The following is a 21,248-nucleotide window of genomic DNA, read 5'->3' on the forward strand; positions in this document are numbered from 1 at the left end:
AATTCTTGATCTACTGTGTGATGGCTTGCTTTTTTTTTTTGCTATTTGCTTTACGTCGCACCGACACAGATGTCTTACGGCGACGATGGGATAGGAAAGGCCTAGGAATTGGAAGGAAGTGGCCGTGGCCTTAATTAAGGTACAGCCCCGGCATTTGCCTGGTGTGAAAATGGGAAACCACAGAAAACCATCTTCAGGGCTGCCAACAGTGGGGCTCGAACCCACTATCTCCTGATTACTGGATACTGGGCGCACTTAAGCGACTACAGCTATCGAGCTTGGTGTGATGGCTTTCGAGGAAGAGGTAATTTATGACACTGTTCACAATGAGGATTATTTCAGACACTGTCACTGTAGAAGAACTTTGGGAAAGTGTTGCTTGAACAAAAATATTTAATGTACTGATCATTAAATCGATATATCCCATTTTCCTTCTTTTCTTCATGGGGCCTGTAAATATTAGTTCCTAATTAGCATCAAGCTCTAGGATCTTTTGCTACCATGTTTTTCCTTCATTCCCACCTCGATATACCTGCTCCCTTCACATAGCTGTCAGGTTTTTTTTTTTTTTTTTTTTCTCTCATCGCCTGGTTGTCCTAGAGTGGAGAGTCTGATTCTACCCAGTGCCTCACATTCGAAAAGTATGTGTTTAGCTGATTCCTCTGCTTTGTTACATTTCCTACATATATTGTCTCTTATTACTCCAATTCTGTTTAGGTGTTTTTTCAGATGGCAGTGTCCTGTCAACAGTCCTGTTACCCATCTTATATTTTCTCTGCTGAGTTTCAGCAGTTCTTTAGTATGCTTCTTGTTTGGTCCTTTTATCAGTTCCGTTGCAAGCCTGTGTCCTGGAGTATTTTTCCAGTTTTACATTTGTTCCTTTTGTACCCATTTTCCTATGTAGTGTCGGGCTTGTCCATTGCAAATCCTGCATACAGGTTCTGGGCCTACAAAATGTGTTTCTGCCCCTTTTCTGGCCAGCTTATCTGCCTTTTCATTTCCTTCTATACCTGCATGCCCTGGTACCCATATTATTTTGACAATGTTGTACTCTGAGAGCTTGAGGAGAAGTGAGTGGCAATACCAAACAATTCTGGATATTATCCAGACTGCCTCTGGTGCCTTAATGGCCGTTTGACTGTCTGTAAAAATGAAAATGTTCTTATTCTTATAGTTCATTTTCAGATTTTCTTTAAGACATGTTGTGATAGCTATCACCTCAGCTTGAAAGACTGTAGTGTGTCTGCCCAGGCTCATCTGGATTGATCTCTCAGGTCTTCCCCCGTTGATCCTTCCTCAAAGTGTGCCATCCGCAGTCTTTGAGCCATCAGTCCACCGCACTATATCTTCTCTATCAGTATTCCACTTGTTGATATCCCAGTCTTCTTTTTTTATCATCGCCGGGCTGAGTGGCTCAGACGGTTAAGGCGCTGGCCTTCTGACCCCAACTTGGCAGGTTCGATCCTGGCTCAGTCCGGTGGTATTTGAAGGTCTTCAAATACGACAGCCTTGTTTCGGTAGATTTACTGGCACGTAAAAGAACTCCTGCGGGACTAAATTCCGGCACCTCGGCGTCTCCGAAAACCGTAAAAGTGTAGTTAGTGAGACGTAAAGCAAATAACATTATTATTATTTATTTTTTTATCATCTGGGTCTCAGATTTTTTTCAGAGTTGTACTTTGGTATCATATAATCAGAAGGCATGTGTAGAACTTCCTCTGTTATTACTCTGTTAATTTTACAGTGTCCGAGATTGGGTCTTTGTGCATTCCAGCACTCTGATTGTGCCAATCTATATGAACTCATTCTAGCCTGTCCTTTTATGAAATTGCATTGTGGTGGGAGGTCTAGTAGAGTATTCAAGGCTTCTGTTGGTGTAGTCCTCATAGCCCCAGTAATGGCTATGCATGTCATTCACTGTAGGCTATTTAATCTACTGCTGACTTTTCCTTGACTTACTTTCTGCCACCAGATGATTGCAGCATAGGCACTATTACATGCATACAGCAAGTTCTTGGCCCGGGTTATGTTCATTTCTATATGTGGATTCCAGGTTAGATTTTTATCTAACACTACACTTAGGTGCAGTGCCTGTTCTTCCATATATATTTCTTGCCAAAGAGCTTCAGTGATCCCTTTCTCTCTAATTTTCTCTTTCTTGTAAAAGGGACCAGATTTATCTTGTTCGGGTTGACTGATAGTTGTTCTTTCCAACACCAGTTCTCCACAAGGGGTAAGTGATCTTTGCATGAGGTCCTGGATAACACTCATCACCTTACCTAGTACCACAATCACTAGGTCATCTGCATATCCTTGTCCACGAACCTGCTACGCAGGCGTAGCAGGGGGAGAGGTGATACTCCCACGTGGCGCGTCCCAGGTGGCGGATAGGGGGGTTCTAACCGGCTTGCCGGCGGACTTGAGGGAAATAAAATACCTCTCGCGGACCAAACACACACCCCCTGTGGGTGGGGGAGGCTGACGAATAATACACCCACGGTATCCCCTGCCTGTCGTGCGAGGCGACTAAAAGGGGCGACCAAGGGATGAATGAATTAGAACCATGAAACGACTCTTGATTCGTACCATCATCCGGGGAACATCATGGGTTGCATGTACTTGCGAGTAGTATCACCAACATGGTACGAAATATGTTTGTGATTCGTTGCAGTAAAAAGCCTGGCCTGGTGGATTCCAGTACCCGTGCGTTGTACCCATGTGGGCAACACCGCGGGTCTGGGCGTAGCCTGTGAGTTGTACCACTATATGAGCGACATCGTGGGTCTGCGTTGCCTGTGATTAGTACTCACTATGTGCGGAACACCACGGGGCCCTTGGGACCGGCACCCGTGACTAGTACCCTAGGTGAGGAAACTCATCGGTTTGCGTTGGCTGTGGGTGGCGCCATTGTGTGCGAAACACCATAGGTCTGCGTTACCTGTACGAAGTACAATACTTGTGAGTAGTACCATCTTTTGTGGAACACCGTGAGTCCTCGCTACTTCTGATTAATACCCCAACGTGACACATACCATGGTTCTATTTTACTCGCGACATGTGCCATTCTGTGGGGCCTTAGACGTGGATTTTGCACCCCCTTTAGACACCAAGCATCATTGTGCTTTATGAGTGGTTCCTTGGTCGGTAATAATGTTATTTTCGTTCTCTGTTGAATCCGATCCACTGGTTTTTGTTTTTGTTTTTGTTTGTTTGTTTTGTGTTTTGTTGGGTTCCTGTCCATCCATTCATTCTTCATGACATTTTTAATTTTTATTTTGGTCAGTGGATGCCTTTGTAATTTTTGTTCTTTCATTTCGTACCATTAGGTGCCGATGACCTTCGATGTTAGGCCCCTTAAAACAACAAGCAAGCATATCCTTGTGTGTAAAAACCCTGTTTGTTGAGCATGGCTATGATTTTGTTCACCACGAGGTTCCACATCAGAGGCAAAAGAACTCCTCCCTGAGCACAGCCTATGGTGGCCCTAACCATCAGCGTTTCTTCAAACAGGGTTGCTTTTATCTTCCTTCCGTCTAACATGGATTTACTCCATTTGACTTTGGTTTTACTCACCTTGCTCTTTTCCAAGCTTTGATCATAGAGTCATAGGTTGTATTGCTGAAGGCTCATATATCTAGAAATGCTGATAGTGCAATTTCTTTATATTCTGGGCTGTCCTCTAGTTTACAAACCAGCTGGTGGAGTGCTACTTCAGTGGATCTGCCTGGTCTATATGAAAACTGATTTTCATGGTAACGCTGAGTTCAGTTGCACTGTTCTTGTGATATATTTATCCAGAATTTTCTCCATTGCTTTCAGCATGGAGGAGGTTAAAGATAATGGTCTGTATGCTTTGTCTTGGGCATAATTTGCCCTTCCAGGCTTAGGTATAAATACTGCTTTAGCTTCAGACCATGATTTCGACACGTACCGTAAAGCTAGACTAGCTCTGAAGAGGTCCATCAGGGCATTGAGGAGTATCTCCCATCCTTCCTGTAGGAGTATCAGAACTATCTCATCTGGCCCGGGAGCCTTTATAGGATGAAACGTGTCAGTTGCCCCTTTTACATGGTTATGTTTTATTATTCTATTGGCACAGTTCCAGTCTGCTTTTCGAGCTCTGGTCTCTGTTTCAACCGTTTCTTCTTCTGTCATTTCCTCAGCCTCAGGAAAGTGACACGCCATTAGTATCTCCAGCGTGTCATGACCCATCTGGTTTCTCCAGTGTCCCCACTTGATTTATACAGGTTGCTTTCAGAACCTTCTGGAGCCTTGCTGTTTCACTATGTGATTCCACTTTCTCACAGAACAGTCTCCAAGATTTTGTTTTTGCTTTCCGTATCTCTAGCTTATACTCTGGTAAGTTTCCTATGATATACATCCCACATACCATTTCTAGATGATAGTCTATACAACATCATAACCTCTTTTTTCATTTTGGCTAGTTTGTTTTTCCACCACCTTACTTTAATTTTTTTTTCTATTCTTATCATGGAATGAGTCTATAATGGCCTCTTCTAATAGTTCCACTGCCTCATCCAATTCTTTCTGTCCTTTCACGCTAGTTGGAATTTTTCGTACAGCCTTTCCTAGAACTTCTCTGTATCTATCCCAGTTAGTTCTTTTTGGATATCTGTACATCTCAATCCTACATAGTCTTGCATCTATTGCAAATTGGATATGTTAGTGGTCTGCCAGTGATGGTTCCTCCAGCACCTTTCAGTTTTTGATAAAGTTTGCAATATGCGTAGTGCTTAGTGTAATGTCTATTACCTCCCTACGATTTTTATTTATAAATATAGGCATGTTTCCTAGGTTTAGTATCGTGAACTCAGTTCCAGTAATAAACTCTAGTAAAGACTCGCCTCTTGTATTGTTGTTTGTGCTGCCCTATGCTGTGCGGTGTGAATTTGCATCTGCTCCAAGGACTAGGTGTTCGCCTTTCCTCATTGCATTGCAAATTATGTTCTCAACTTTCTGATGGGGGCAGATTAGTTGAGTCATTTGGGAGGTACGCAGAGCCTGTGGTTATTTCTCTGGGTGTCTCCCAATTTCCAAGTTTAATCTTTGCCACGGTTAAGTCCCTTGAACAGTGTTCCTGCAACATAAGACGTTTTAGTTTCCTGTTCACAACAAGACATGTTCTGGGCATTTTCAATGTTTTACTGTACGTCAGCTTACCTCCAGATTCTACCGGTCCTGCTACTTTGCCCTTGACTACCCAAGGATCTTGAATAAGGGCCACATCAAAAGACCCGGACTTGAACTTCCTGGTGAAATTGGCCACAGCTGCTTTTTATGCTGAAGATTGGCCTGAAGGACCTTCAGCACCATCTTAATCAACATTGGGTTCCGTTTTTCCCTTGATAACCTGAAACTTGATCTGCCCAAGTCCGAGCTTAGCCTTAAGGCTTCTCTTTTTGAGCTCTTCAAAGTCCCTTTCACCAAGGGCCAAAACGAGTGTCCTTCCTGTTTTGCCAATTGAAGTTTCATTCAGCACTCTCCACTCATGCGTTAGAAGTTTGGTATTGTGATGATTGATTCTGACAAGAACATCCTCTACTTTCATCTTGTCAAAAGGAGGTGGGAACTTGGTGATGTCCTTGGTCGTGTTCAGCACTTTTTTTGCATCCGCCACCTCTAGGGTCTCCCCTTTCCATGGGTTACAATTTGATACTGTCTGTTCCAGCCAACCTTTTGTTTTTGGGTTTGCACAGATCAGTACCATAGCTGCACTTTCCAGCCTTGGTGACTCAAGGAAGCCTGGCAGACATCCGTCTGACAGGCTTCATTTGTGCTATCAGAGCAGATGACAATTCAGTCACGTCCTCCTTGAGTTTTCCATCTGGAAAGGTCGTACTTGTTAGGTATTATTGCGACCTTAACTGAGGATAGTCTTTCCAAAAAGGACATGACTATTTCTTCCTTCTGTTTGTTAGAGGGTGGTTTCATAGCCGAACTTGATGGCATGCTTTCCTCCGACCTTGGCCTTTTGGGTGTAGTCGTTGGCATAGCGCTGCGCCGATCCCTGTTCCTTGGCTTCTTCTCCACCCAAGTCCCAGCTGCTAACTTGGCTTCTTTCCTCACCTTCTTCTTAGTAGTAGGCACTTGTGCGAGGTGGTCTACCTATATGCATCCTATTTAGTTTCGGTGCCGATATCTTCAGGTCTTTCTCAGTGAAATCTCCTGTTTCCTTTTGTCCAGAAGTCTGCTTTCCTGTTGCTTCTTTTCTTCTTCAAATTTGGAGTCAGCCTGCCCTCCTGGAACTTCTGTCTCCATATTCTCCTCTTGGGCCTGCTGCTGGACCTGCTCTTCTGGAGTTTCCATAGCTTCCCTTGGTATTTGTTTGGGTGGTTCATTTGGAATGTCCATGGTTCCATGTGACGTAGGGTTTTTGCCCTTTCTAGGGTCCTGAGCGGCGTTCTCACCATCCGTGATGAGGCATTCCGCCAGACATTGTCCTCCCGCAACTCGGGCTCTCCGTAGCAGGTACCACGCCCTTCAGTTGTCCATCCAGTAGTCCGCCCCTGGCCTGAACCCGACCAGGTTTGTTCCACCTTCAGTAGACTCACGTGGTTCCCACTTGGCATTCCCATGACTGAGTTCACAGCCATGGGTTCTCCCCGTTCCCAACCCATGGCTCATTCAGGCTACGTAGGGCAAAGTGATGTGTTGGTTCCAGCACACCGCAGTGAGCTTTCACCTCAATCACCAGCTCCCACTTCATCCAAACCACCGTATCACCCATGTGGAGGTAACATGCATGCCTCTCTATCATGTGTGGACGAGGCTTCCGCTTCCAAGCCTTGGCTTGGGCTAGTAACAAATATATCCCATTACTATACTGTAAGATGTACTGGAAGAGTAAGACCAGCAGATGCGAATACAATGGCTCTCTTCTGTTCTTGAATTCTTTTTACCATATGAAGAGTTGATTTCCATTGTGTAGGTTCGTCTTGAATCGGGCAGTGTTGTGATAAAGAAACATGTTTATGTGCAGCTTTGACAATTTTTGTAGATTTTGAGAAATGTATGAAACTTCCTATTAATTTTCAATATTCTTTGAATTGAAAAGTCCTTTCAGAACATTCAAGCTAATCAACAAGATGGTCCTGATTCTACAGCCACTAACTACTTTTACGGTTTTTGGAGATGTCGGGGTGCCGGAATTTAGTCCCACAGGAGTGCTTTTACGTGCCAGTAAATCTACTGACACGAGGTTGATGTGTTTGAACACCTTCAAATACACATGGTAGTTCAGAGAATTTTCCCAGAGTCATGGTGTATATATTAGGGCCGCTGTTATTGAATCACATTAATCCCCAAGTTTTTAGTGTCTTCAAGAAATTTGCAATATTTTCACCTGCTTGTGTCACTTCTTCAAACGCTATTACTTCAGTGAATACCTAGGTATGTGAAGTTTATAGTTCTGGCTGGCAAAGTGTTACTTAGGTTGTTGCTGTTGCTCACAAATCCATCATAACAGTTCTATGAGGATGCCATTTGATATGTGCTTACGAGTAGGCATAGTATATATAGGTTCAAGGTGCTGAATCAACTGCTTAAAACCTTTATCTTCTACAATGCTAAATAATAATATAATGAGCTCGAAAGCTGCAGTCACGTAAGTGCGGCCAGTATCCAGTATTCGGGAGATAGTGGGTTCGAACGCCACTGTCGGCAGCCCTGAAGATGGTTTTCCGTGGTTTCCCATTTTCACACCAGGCAAATGCTGGGGCTGTACCTTAATTAAGGCCACGGCCACTTCCTTCCTACTCCTAGCACCTTCCTATCCCATTGTCGTCATAAGACCTATCTGTGTTGGTGCGACGTAAATCAACTTGTAAAATAATAATAATGTTATTGGCTTTACGTCCCACTAAATACTTTTACAGTTTTCGGAGATGCCGAGGTACTGGAATTTAGTCCCACAGGAGTTCTTTTATTTGCCAGTAAATCTACTGACACGAGGTTGAGGTATTTAAACACCTTCAAATAACACCGGACTGAGCCAGGATCGAACCTGCCAATTTGGGGTCAGAAGGCCAAGCATCAACCTCACTCAGCCCAGCTCAACAACAATGCTAAATGGCTGGTTTTCTTTGCGTATCATGTAAGTTATTTTCCTGATAATTACCTTCAGTCGAGTATCTCTTGGTTTAAATTTGGATTTACCATCCAGAAAAGATGTGAAAGTGGGCTGGCTTGTATTTGAATATTGTGATAATGTTGATGACAATGATACCAAGGGCAATGACTGTGAAATGGAATGAGCCTCTTCCACTGCCATTTCTTCACTTGTTACACTTTCACTGTTTCAGTTTCTTTTTGTTGGGTTGCTCATGTTTAGTAAAAACAATTTTATAAACCAAGGCGAGATACTTCTTCAGATAGCTAGTGTTACGAGATTTTCCTCCTCGTGAGAAACTCTTTTTACGAATGTGGCAAATGGCACAGTTGTCACTGACAGGATCCATTTGGAAATAGTTCCACTCTTCACTGATATTATCCAAATCTGATGGATTACAAAGTGCACTGGTTTTTGTCACTTCAAATTAACAAGTGACTTGAAATTTTGAAATAGAAATCTAAAATCAAAATCGTGTTTCATGCTAAAGGTGCTGACGTTTCTACAGTAAGTTGCTACCTTGCTTGTGATATAATGGCTTAAATAGACTGCAAGATTTGTTTACTGGAAGTCTCTGTTATTGGTTACACTCAGAACTAGATTATTTTGTAGGTGGAGTGTTGTTTTTCCACAGCCATCCCAATTGAAAATAAATAATGTTACATTTATTGCAATATCATGTTCAAAAATATCTTCCTCAGGCTACAATTTGGCACATTTTATTGCTCTGATATGTGACTTTTGAAGGAATTTGTATTTCAGAAATACTTGCACCAGAATATCTGCAGAAATTCAGTGGAAGATCCATTATGTTATGGAATCAGTAGAGATACAAACAAGCCCAATTTCTTGCTATACTTGCTATTTTGAAACTTATCAGTTGAGACATGTGCTCCTTGTGACCACTTTACAATCTGCTACTTCTGGCAAGTTGACAGTATTAATTAAAATTTTTAGTATTTTTGTAAAATAGTATTGCAAAAGTATCGAGCTTGTCTCTAGTATTATCATTCTATATCTATACCTCTTGAACATCAAGAGTATCAAGGTATCGAAAGTATTGAGAACTCATCCCTAGTATGTATGTATGTATGTATGTAATGTATGTATGCATGCATGTATGTATGGTATATACTTTACTTGATTGTTTATTATTGACCAAAATTTGAAACTCTCACCTTTCTCTACATGTCTTGAGCATGTTTATTCTTCAGTCTATATAATACCCTTTACCTTTGAGTAGAAATGTGACACTGTTTTACCTTTGTACTATGTTTCAGGGGTGAAAAGAAGAGTATTTGCAACAAATTTATCCAAGAATGCCCTGTGACATGCCTTCATTGGCTTTTTGAGGGCCCACTTATATATGGTCTACTTGATGGACGAGTACGATCATCAAACATCAAATCCAACAGGACCAAGACTCTCTATGATACAAATTCCTCTGTGGTTTCATTGGCAGGAAAGTGAGTTAACCTTTTATCTGTTGAAGTTGCTGAGATTCACATATACCTAAGACCTGATGGTCTGTGTTACAAGATATAACACAGTACGGCAAAAAAAAGAGAATAACAATAATTTTGAACAGCTGTTTAATATTGCATACAAGCAGACAGAAACGATAAATTAATTTCGCTGTAAATAACCTATGCCAATGGGTATCCCATATGCCTAACATATCATCACCCCGTTTAGTTAAAAAAAATTGGTGTGTATATTTTAATATGTGTGATAATTATGGTTTTTTTAATTTATTAGTCTTGTTTTATTTAGTTATTTTTACTAGTTTTTTTTCATAATGCATTAATTCTTGTTTAGATCTCCAATTTCATATATGAGGACTGTTTCTGTATTGGTGGCAACACCATTGTATGTACAGCAGGAAATGGAACCTGTGTTTCTCACATATACACACATTAGTGTGGTACCAAATCTTCCTCACAGTACATAGACTCGTCCATTTAATGCTTTGCTGTGCTCAAAGGAATAGCATCATCTGTGAGAGATCAGTCAAATGATTAGTTAGTATCCTAGATGTTCTCTAAAGACGAACAGTACAACTCAATGTGCCCATGGGTATACAGCACAAGAATGTCACAAAGGACTTCGTGAGGCATGCAGGGATTCAATGTTGCCCTACAGAACCATGGCGTAGTGGGTTAGAGCCTTCAGTGACAGGCTACATCGTGTGGCTGACATGCCGCACCCGGATTGCACTGGTGATCAGTGATCGGGACGTTCAGATTGTTGCTGGGAATGGATACAATTCAGATGGTTTCTGTATTAGCCTGAGAGACAAGCATAGCGCCTGAGATTGTTTCATATCCTGAATGACCTGTTCAGCATGTGAAAAATGGTATTATTATAATTTTCACACCATGTGATGGAATTGCAGAAATGGCAACGATACGTTACTGCATAAACCCCCTCGGAACTCTATGAATGTGAAGGTTTTTTTTTCCTGTGCTGTATCATATTGATTAGACATGGGCTCAATTGTATGAGCCCAAACTGAAATGCCAATCAAACAAATGGTGTTATTATGGATCCCCATGAAATACAAGACAAAAGGGCATCAGAAGCCCAACATTGTGAAAGTGGTGATGATTCTGACATATGACTGTGATGGCATTATTTTAATGCATATCGTACCCCAAGGACAGAACTGTGAATGTGCAGTATTACTGTACTGTTCATTCTTGGAACATCACCTGTGACCAGCGTTGCTCAAGAAGCAATGACACCTCCCATCATTTTGCAAGACAATGCTTGGGCAGATGTTGCATAACCAGTAACTGATTTATGCGTTCGATGGGACTGAGAAGTGCTCTCCTATCCCGATTTTGATTTGATAGGGAAGGTTATGAAAAAGGAGATGAAATCCAGAAAAATCAACCCTTATCAACATGGCTGAATTCGAAAGACACTAAAGAACATGCTAAACGGGAAGTCCTTGGGCTTCAATGATCTCACCTCAGATGTGATAAAGGCAGCTGGAGTACCAGACTTAAATTGCCTATATAGGGTGCTCTCAGTGATCTGGTAAGAAAACAGAATCCCAGAAGATTGGAGAAAAGGAATCATCATCCCACTGTTTAAAAAGTGCAACAGATGGAAATGTGGAAATTGTAAGGGCATAGTGATGTTGTCACACACCCTGAAACTGTTGAAAAACATAGTGGAAATGAGACTTAGGAAGATAGTGGAACCTTTGCTTGAGGAAGAACAACGCGGATTCAAGAAAGGTCGAAGTACTATGGATCTCATTTTTGCCATAAGAATGCTTACAGAAAAGTACTGGGAACATGGAAAGAATCTTGTGATTACATTTTTGTACATTGAAAAGGCCTATGACACTGTCCCTTGCAACCAGATCTGGGAATGCCTGGAAGACCTCAAGGTTCCAAAGTACCTGACTGACAAAGTGAGGATGCTATACCAGAATTGCTACAGCTCTGTTCAGATGGGCAATGGAAGATCAAAATGGTTGGAGACGAAGGGAGGTGTTCAACAAGGAAGTGCCTTATCACCACTCTTGTTCATAATAGTATTGGACAAGAACATTAAGTCCATCGAGAAAATGGACTGCAGACCAAATGCCCTGGTATTTGCTGATGATGTGCTGTTATGGGAAGAAACAGAAGCTGAAGTACGGAAATAACTGACTGAGTGGAACAATATGTTCAATAAATATGAGATAAAGATAAGCAAAACAATGACTGTAGAAATTACCATCAACACGAAAGGAACAAATTCAAAACTCTTTTTGGAAGGAGTAAAACTAGAATCAGTTTCTCACTCCAGGTATCTGAGAAGCAGAATATCCAGAAACATCACTGTCAAGCAGAAAATACTCAGCAGGACACAGAAAGCATCAAACTTTTACAATCAAGCTGGGACTGCAAAATACCACAAGAAGAAAATGAACGCTGCACCCACACCTACTTGGTACTGATTCTCACATATGGTTTAGAGGCATGTACTCTACTAAACAATGACAACAGCAGAATTCAGGCAACAAAAATGAGATTCATTAGAACTATGAATCAAACAACTCGAAAGGACAAAATCAGGAATGAAATGATCCAGAACGTGGCAGGCATTGAGGTACCTATTACCAATGTAATAAAGAAGTGTAGACTTAAGTGGTATGGGTATGTTATGAGAATGAATAGCGAGAGACCTCCCAGAAAATACTTTGACCTTACTCTCCAAGGAAAAAGACCAAGGGGAAGGCCAAGGAAATGCTGGCTAGACACAGTGAAATCAGATATGGAGAAGAGAGGCACTGCTAGAGGGATACCACAGCTTCCACATTACTGGCAGTAGGTTCTACACAATGCTTGGGACTGAGGGACTGTAGATGTATCATACAGGTATTTTTTTTTTTTTTGGTATGTGTTGTAATTAATAGTTGTCACTAATAAAGAAACAGCACTCGTGTATACACAAAATCTGCCATACACTCCTTATCAGACTGTATCGGGATATTGACATTGTCAGTTGTTTTGAAGTACCAATATGTTGTAGTATGGTCTTTACCCCAATAGATGTCTGTACTTGCATCACGACAGTAGAAAAACAAAATGGCTGGAGCACGCTTGACGTTCGAGTAGCGAAAATGCATTTTGATTTAGTTTATCAGGTTTGATAACGCCATTGGAGTGCAACATCAGTGGAGGAGGGAGTTTGAAATAGAACATCCAACATGCTTCACAATTAATCAATTTACTGATGAGTTTGAGACGCATGGAACGATTTATGATATTCACAAAGGAAGATCAGGAAGAATGCGTGCAGCTATTACACCTGCATCGTCGTCTCTCATGTTGGAAAGGTTTGCTACTTCTCCACAGAAGTCTGCTGTGCAGTGTGCACGGGAAGTGGAGATTAGCAGTACAAGTGTAAAACTAGTTTTGAAAGCTGCTAAGTGGAAAGTTTACATCCCGTGATTACTGCATGCGCTTAATTATGACGATCCTGATCATCTGCTGCAATTTTGCAAACGGTATCAACAAATGGTAAGTCATGATGAACACTTTCTGACAAAGGTAGTGTGGTCTGATGAGGCCCAGTTTAAACTTAATGGGCACCGAGCTCGATAGCTGCAGTCGCTTAAGTGCGGCCAGTATCCAGTATTCGGGAGACAGTAGGTTCGAACCCCACTGTCGGCAGCCCTGAAAATGGTTTTCCGTGGTTTCCCATCTTCACACCAGGCAAATGTTGGGGCTGTACCTTAATTAAGGCCATGGCCGCTTCCTTCCCACTCCTAGCCCTTCCCTATTCCATCGTCGCCATAAGACCTATCTGTGTCGGTGCGACGTAAAGCAACTAGAAAAAAAAAAAAAAAAAAAAAAAAAGTAAACTTAATGGAAGAGTGAATCAACTTAACTATGTCCACTGGGCACTAGAAAATCCACATGTTCATGTAGGCAAGGCAATCAATCTACCAGGGTTTAATGTCTGGTGTGGACTGTTGTCTAGGGGCTTAGTATGACTTTCTCTTTGATAGTACTCTCATTGGAGAAGTGTACTTGGAAATATTACGCACATTAATTTTACCAGCTGTACGTGCGCTTTATGGAGCCGTTGATGAGGTATTCTACCAAGACCACACTACCATGCAGCATTACAAACTTTCCTGGATGACAATCTGCAGGGACATTGGATTGGATGAAGAGGGCTCATTGAGTTCCCCCTGCAGTCACCAGATTTCACCCCTATGGACTTGTACAGTACTTGTGGGAAACTGTGAAAGATCAAGTCTATTGACTTAAGCCGCACACACTGGAAGACTTTTGCTAGGAGATTACTGCGGCATGTGCAGCAATTTCCATTGAAACATTGACCAATGTAATTGTGGCAACCATTCGTCATTTTGCTATGTGGCTGGCAGCCAATGGCAAACATTTTGAACATCTGATGTAACCATGATTAACTGAAGACAGTACTACATGTATGATAAATATTTTAAATAAGTAATAATAATAATAATAATACATAAATATTTTTTGTTCTGCAAGGAGTGTATACATTTTTCTGGTGGACTATAAATATGAGGCAGTGTGAAGTCTGTTTTCCTTGCAGAAATTTTTTGTTTCTATACTTTCCTGAGTTATACTCTTCACTTCCTTGTGTTTCATTTAGAGGAGGAGTTCTCTATCCTTCTCTTGTTTTTTATTAATGCAGTTACATTTGTTTAATTATCTACTCAAGAATCTGGCCTTTGTTAGGAGATTGGGAATCTTAAAATAGAAAACCTAATCTATTTTAGTCTTTTATCCTACAAAATGCCAGTAATATAGAATTTTATGATAAAGATGGTGTATAATTTGTTAAGAAGCTCATTCTACAAAGAAATCTTTGATGTTTACTGACATACAGTTAAAAAATATTCCATTTCATGTAGTTCTATTGCAGCTTCTCCCTTTCCAAAACAAAATGTTACAGAAAGCTGTAGTCTCCACAAATTTTATTCCTTACAGTGGTTTTATTGTCATAACAAATCTTCTTGTTCTTTGGCCACTTTTCTCAAACCGTGGTGGAGTTGCTCGTGCAGACTGTGTCTCACACATAATTATAGACTTGGCCCTATTTTATATAGCTGGATGGCCTTCGTGATGCCAGCCCTTCATTTCTATGTCCACACCAGGCAAATGTCGGGGATGTACCTTAATTAAGGCCACGGTCACTTCCTTCCCAGTCCTAGTTCTTTTCTGTCCCATTGTTGCTATAACACCTGTCTGAGTCAGTGGGACATAAAAACAATAGGAAAAATAAATAAAAAGGAATTGATCATAGCTTCTAGCATTTCACATTTTCAATATTATATATGCAGTACCTCTCTCTGACAAACAGCTGAATGGATAATATTAAACCAACTCCTTAAAACAACTATGAAATATCACTGAACCTAAAATTATAGTGAAAATTTATCTCATTGTCTGAAAAAGAGATAATGAAAATCCACAGCTTGTTTCCAGTCATTCGACCGGGTCAGGAATGGAATGGATGAAGCCTCCAGCTAGTGGCGAGAATGGAAATTGTGCCAGCTGCTGAAGCCTGTCTCACTCCTGTCGGGCAATGATTAATGACTGACAGAGGAAATTATATTGGAGAGTGTTGCTGGAATGAAAGATGACAGTGAAAACCAGAGTACCCGGAGAAAAACCTGTCCCGCCTCCACTTTGTCCAGCAAAAATCTCACATGGGGTGATCGGGATTTGAACCATGGAACCCAGCGGTGAGAGGCCGGCATGCTGCCGCCTGAGCCACGGAGGCTACATCTGAATAAGGGATATTTCTATAATGTTTGTTCCCATCAAAAATAGCTTTCCGAATAAGGAAATCATAAATCTTATTCTAACAATAATATTCACTTAATTCTAGTACGGTGAATACACAAGAGGTATCGAAACCATCTCCACAAATTGAAAAGATCTGGCTGCAAATGTTTCAGGGATGCAAGCACTTCACAATTTTAACATTCATGAGATAAAACATTCCAACTCCATTTCTTTAAAAATAATAACTGTCTGAAAAATACAAGCTACTCTGATATTTAATTGTATTCTGATTTTCTGTCTACTGTTGCTTATACACCCTTTTCCATATTGTCTCTAAGTACAGTGCTGGCCATGTTAATATGGTAACTTGATAGCTGCAGTCGCGTAAGTGCGGCCAGTATCCAGTATTCGGGAGATAGTAGGTTTGAACCCTACTGTCGGCAGCCCTGAAAATGGTTTTCCGTGGTTTCCCGTTTTCACACCAGGCAAATGCTGGGGCTGTACCTTAAAGGCCACGGTCGCTTCCTTCCCACTCCTAGCCCTTCCCCAGCCCCATCATCGCCGTAAGACCTATCTGAGTGGGTACGATGTAAAAAAAAATAAAAATAAAAGGTAACTGTTTACATCTTCTCTGTTACCTTGGGGAGCGTATTATCCAAGCAGCATAGTCGCTGACTTCTTACCAAGGGTTCCATGGTTCGAATCCTGGCCAATGCACGAGGGATTTCTGAAATGAGGAGACATGCGTCTGTGGCTCAGATTCCATGTAAAATTGGAGGTTTGATGATTAACGTCATGTTACCAACAATTGTGTTAAAATACAACTTCCTTACTTTATTTGTAAATTGTACCAGAATAACGTTAAAGAATCCTGTGAAGCTATTTCTCTATTTCAAGATCCATTGTTCTAGATCTTGTAACAGTTTACCAGTTTCTGAGATTCCTCAGCTGCAAGAATAATTCCAAATTTATCTTCCTTGCACTGAATGGCAATATTTGAATATTTTCAGGAATTATAACATTTCCATTAAGTAACTTAATTCAAAAGAATACTCATAAATCTATGTAATCCATCCTATGGCCTTACTATAACCTTGTCCGTCTCTTTAAAAGTGTTATTTAAACAGCATCTTATACCTAACTCTCGTAAATATTATTTAATGGTATGCTGATCATACAAAATAGATAAAAATACAAGACTTTCTGCAGCCATCTGATAGCATCGGAGGTGAGACTGAACAGGTCATTAGGGTTTTTAGGATGGGAATGCAGAGGGCAACGCGGGATGAGATGTTCGATATTCTGCTCCTCTGGACCACAGTGACACACTGGTTAGCTGATCTAACCTCACTTGTGCCAGTACAGGTAGCCAATGGCATGGAGTCGATTTCACAATACCAGTACCTCCTTACTACCCTGCACATGGACCCTGGGTGGTGAAATACAGTAGATAAATTGCGCAGTGTCACAAAACGTCATACTTTACCTGTTACACACATACAGCCTCTTGTTTTGTTTTGTGGCATGGGGACCTATCTGCATGGTTTGGGCCGTGTAGCTGTTATCTTGCATTTGTGAGATGGTGGGTTCATACCCTTTGTCGGCAGCCCTGAAGATAGTTTCCCATTTTCACACCAGTCAGATACTGGGGCTGTACTTAAGACCACAATTGCTTCCTCCGCATTCTTAGCCCTGTGTTATCCCATCATTACCATAAAATCTGAGTTGATGATTCATAAAACCAATGGGAAAAGAGTTAATAATAATAATAATAATAATAATAATAATAATAATAATAATAATAATAATAATAATAATAATAATAATAATAATATTGTTGTTGTTGTTCGAGTAATCAGTCCATAAACTGGTTTGATGCAGCTCTCCATGCCACCCTATGCTGTGGTAACCTTTTCATTTCTATGTAACTGCTGCATCCTACATCTGCTCTAATCTGCTTGTCATATTCATACCTTGGTCTACCCCTACCGTTCTTACCACCTACACTTCCTTCAAAAACCAACTGAACAAGTCCTGGATGTCTTAAGATGTGTCCTATCATTCTATCTCTTCTCTCATCAAATTTAGCCAAATCAATCTCCTCTCACCAATTCGATTCAGTATCTCTTCATTCGTGATTCGATCTATCCATCTCACCTTCAGCATTTTTCTGTAACACCACATTTCAGAAGCTCCTATTCTCTTTCTTTCTGAGCTAGTTATCGTCCATGTTTCACTTCCATACAATGCCACGCTCCATACGAAAGTCTTCTCAGTTGAGCTGTTGGTCTCCCCACCCCTATACCTTTCTCCTGGTTCATTTGGACTCGTCCTGTGCTGCTGACAGTAGTAAAGATGATCTGCACATAACATTCTTTGTCTCTCCATCAAGAACTGTGTGACAACAACAACTTCAATTGAAAGACCAGCCTGCGTCACTGCATGTACACTCAATGCAGATAGGTCCGATTTAAATCGAAGCTGAAAGGATGATTGTCTACAAAGTCATTGGGATCACATGATTACTCCTTGGATGCTATGAAGAAGCCAAAGGGTTCTGACCTTCCAGGAAGGCTTTAGTGCTGCCTGTCAGCATTTCGGCGCGATCGTGCACCCTGTGAGCGAGTGTGGGATCGTTGTTGTGACAAGTGACATCACCTGGACGTTTCCTCCGTGTGCAAATAAGCAAAAAACCTTATATTTTAGTGCATATTATTTATTTTCTAGGTCGATGACTTTGTTGTTCTGTTCTTCTAAACATATTTAAGAAAAATATTATTTCATATGATGTGATCGTCGTAGGTAATATCATAAGACCATTCGTCACTTGTGCCAGAAGTAGTTGCAGCAGCTGTGTCTAGTCCTAAGCCTGTTGAGGCAGCAGCTTGTCACAGTTAAGGTCTACAGTATTCTGATTTTAGATCGGCGGATAGGGGGGTCCTAACCGGCTTGCCGGCGGACTTGAGGGAAATAAAATACCTCTAGCGGACCAAACACAACTACCCCCTGCGGGTGGGAACGCACATGTAGAATACACCTGCGGTATCCCCTGCCTGTCGTAAGAGGTGACTACAAGGGGCGACCAAGGGATGATTGAATTAGAACCATGAAACTTCTCTTGATTCGTACCATCATGCGGGGAACACCATGGGTTGCGTGTACTTGCGAGTAGTATCACTAAATTGGTACGAAATAGGTTTGTGATTAGTTGCAGTAAAAAGCCTGGCCTGGTGGATTCCAGTACCCGTGCGTTGTACCCACGTGAGCTACACCGCCGGTCTGGGCGTAGCCTGTGAGTTGTACCGCTATATGAGAGGCACCGTGGGTCAGCGTTGCCTGTGATTGGTACCCACTATGTGAGGAACACCACAGGAATACCGGCGCCCGTGACTAGTACACCTAGGTGAGGAACCTTACCGGTTTGCGTTGGCTATGAGTGGCGCCATTGTGTGAGAAACACCATAGGTCTGCGTTCCCTGTACGAATTGCAATACTTGTGAGTAGTACCATCTTGTGTGGACCACCGTGAGTCTTCACTACTTTTGATCAGTACCCCAAAATGACAAATACCATGGTTCTACTTTACTCGCGACATGTACCATTTAGTGGGGCCTTACACGTGAATTTAGCACCCCTTCAGACATCAAGCATCATTGTGCTTTATAAATGGTCCCTTGGTCAGTAATACTCTAATTAACTACCTTCTTTTTGAGTCTGATCCACTGTTTTTTTTTTTTTTTGTGGGGTTCATGTCCAACCATTCATTCTTCATGACATTCTTTATTTTATTTTAGTCAGTGTATGAATTTGAATTTTTATTATTTCATTTCGTACCGGTAGGGGCCGATGACCTCGATTTTAGGCGCCTTTAAACAACAAGCATCATCATCATCATCAACATACTAACTGTGTAAGAATAACCTACTAATACTTAAAAGGGTTTTACTGGTTTTCCGTTGTTTCCCATTTTCACACCAGGCAAATGCTGGGGCTGTACCTTAATTAAGGCCACGGCCGCTTCCTTCCCACTCCTAGCCCTTCCCTGTCCCATCATCGCCATAAGACCTATCTGTGTCGGTGCGACGTAAAGCAACTAGCAAAAAAAAAAAAAAAAAAGGTTTAATTATACCGAAGAATACTGCAAACAAACATGCCAAAACATCTCAAAGGACGAAAATTACACGCATTTTTAGCCCCGGAGGTTACCTCTGTGCGCGACTAGTAATGTAATAATTTTTTGCGCGATTAAAGATGGGTTAAATCAACATGATTTACTGCCTTCTAGAGCAAATAGTTCACGAGATATCTTGTCTTAACCGAACAAGTGCTCACGGATCCTTTACAAATTATTATTTGTGCAGTACATTATTTCAAAATAAATTAAAAATACTTACAGTCATCCAAAATCAATGAAACATATATCAAGTTAAAGAGGAAACTCCAAAACTATAATTTTTCATAAAAAATTAAAAATCAATATTTTTACCCAGACCACCTTTTGTACTTCCCTTAAAAATTTCCTGAAAATCTAAATTAATTTGATTATTAAAACTCAAGAAAATGTTGAGGACATTTTTAAGATATCTTAGAGGTAAAATATATTAATAAATGGAAGCTAAAGTGTAGCAATGTGTAAAGATAGTTATGAAAAAAAAAAAAGCCACCAGCATTACTGAGGCACTTCCAGGCACCATAGAAACTTGAAACATGGTACCGGATAAACTGATATCCCCAAAATTTTATTGAAAATTCCCCAGTCTCTCTGAGGAGGCCAAGCAGTGGGTGAATAGTTCTAAAATTGGGGGCTCAGAAGCAAAATAGCCTAAGTATACAGACATTTCTTTTTCTGATGGCATAAGGTGCAAGTATTTAGGAACAAGATACATGCAATGATACATAGAGTAATACAGATGTTAAGTAAATCTTTAGGATAGAATGTACCATATAATCCTGAATACCACCCACACTTTTTTTTCGAAAATATCGCTTCTGAAAATTGGGTGCAGACATTATTGAAGCCTTTCATTTCGCGGCGCGATACTCATGCATCTTAGGAAATGTTACAGTTTTTAGTGTATTTTAGTTTTAAGGGTTGGCAGTGGATTCAACCATGTCTTCCGACAGCGTTTGTTTGAAAATAACAAGTGGACTTGTGTGTACCGCATTGTTCTCCCTTATGTATTTCATTTTCAGTAGAGATTTGATCTCTAATATGCATGTGTGTAAAACTTTCCTAAAAGTCAACTGTAGTTTATAAGCTCAGTAAAATTATTTCTAAGTATGCAACCCTGAAATTAAACATCGGCACACTCGTGGTAGCCGTGACTTGGCAGCTGAGCTTCTCAGTGAGTGCTCCCCCAACCCCACACACATTTTCACTTTCCTTTTACCGTAAGCGCTCGACGGAGGTCAGTCTGCCATCTCACGTTCTGAGAGTGCCACGTGTAAACATGAATTCAACAAAGTGTTTGCGCTCTTCTACTGTAAGTGAAAAACTGACAGTTATCAAGGAAACTGAAATTATTGGAAATCATGCCGCCGGTAGGAAATACAATATAGATGAATCTTGTATTCAAGATTGGAGAAAGAAGAAAGCTTTTCTTTTAAACAGTAGTGGTGATCATAGAGCTTTCTGTGGGCAGAGTGCACAGTTTCCTGAAGTTGAAATGATTGCGTATAAATTCGTAACAGGAAGGCTGGAATTTTGATACGGCGTGTCTACCGAAATGCGCCAAATAAAAGCATTAGAAATCGCAAAAGTAATTTCTATGCCAGAGTTTAAAGTGAGCTGAAGGTGGATCAGAAATTTCTATAAGTGGAATGGACTGAGCATT

At 41.0% G+C, this 21,248-nt stretch overlaps 1 protein-coding gene across 1 annotated transcript in view; it reads left to right on the forward strand.

Moving 5' to 3' along the window:
• Oseg2 (intraflagellar transport protein Oseg2) overlaps positions 1 to 21,248 on the forward strand; it is an 892,258-nt gene that overhangs the window by 80,312 nt on the left and 790,698 nt on the right. The window contains exon 4 of the mRNA XM_067142201.2: positions 9,409 to 9,594. Coding sequence (XP_066998302.2) covers positions 9,409 to 9,594 — 186 coding nt within the window. The remainder of the gene's footprint in view (positions 1 to 9,408; positions 9,595 to 21,248) is intronic.

Source organism: Anabrus simplex, chromosome 2 (genome assembly GCF_040414725.1).
Source record: "Anabrus simplex isolate iqAnaSimp1 chromosome 2, ASM4041472v1, whole genome shotgun sequence".
NCBI lineage: Eukaryota > Metazoa > Arthropoda > Insecta > Orthoptera > Tettigoniidae > Anabrus > Anabrus simplex.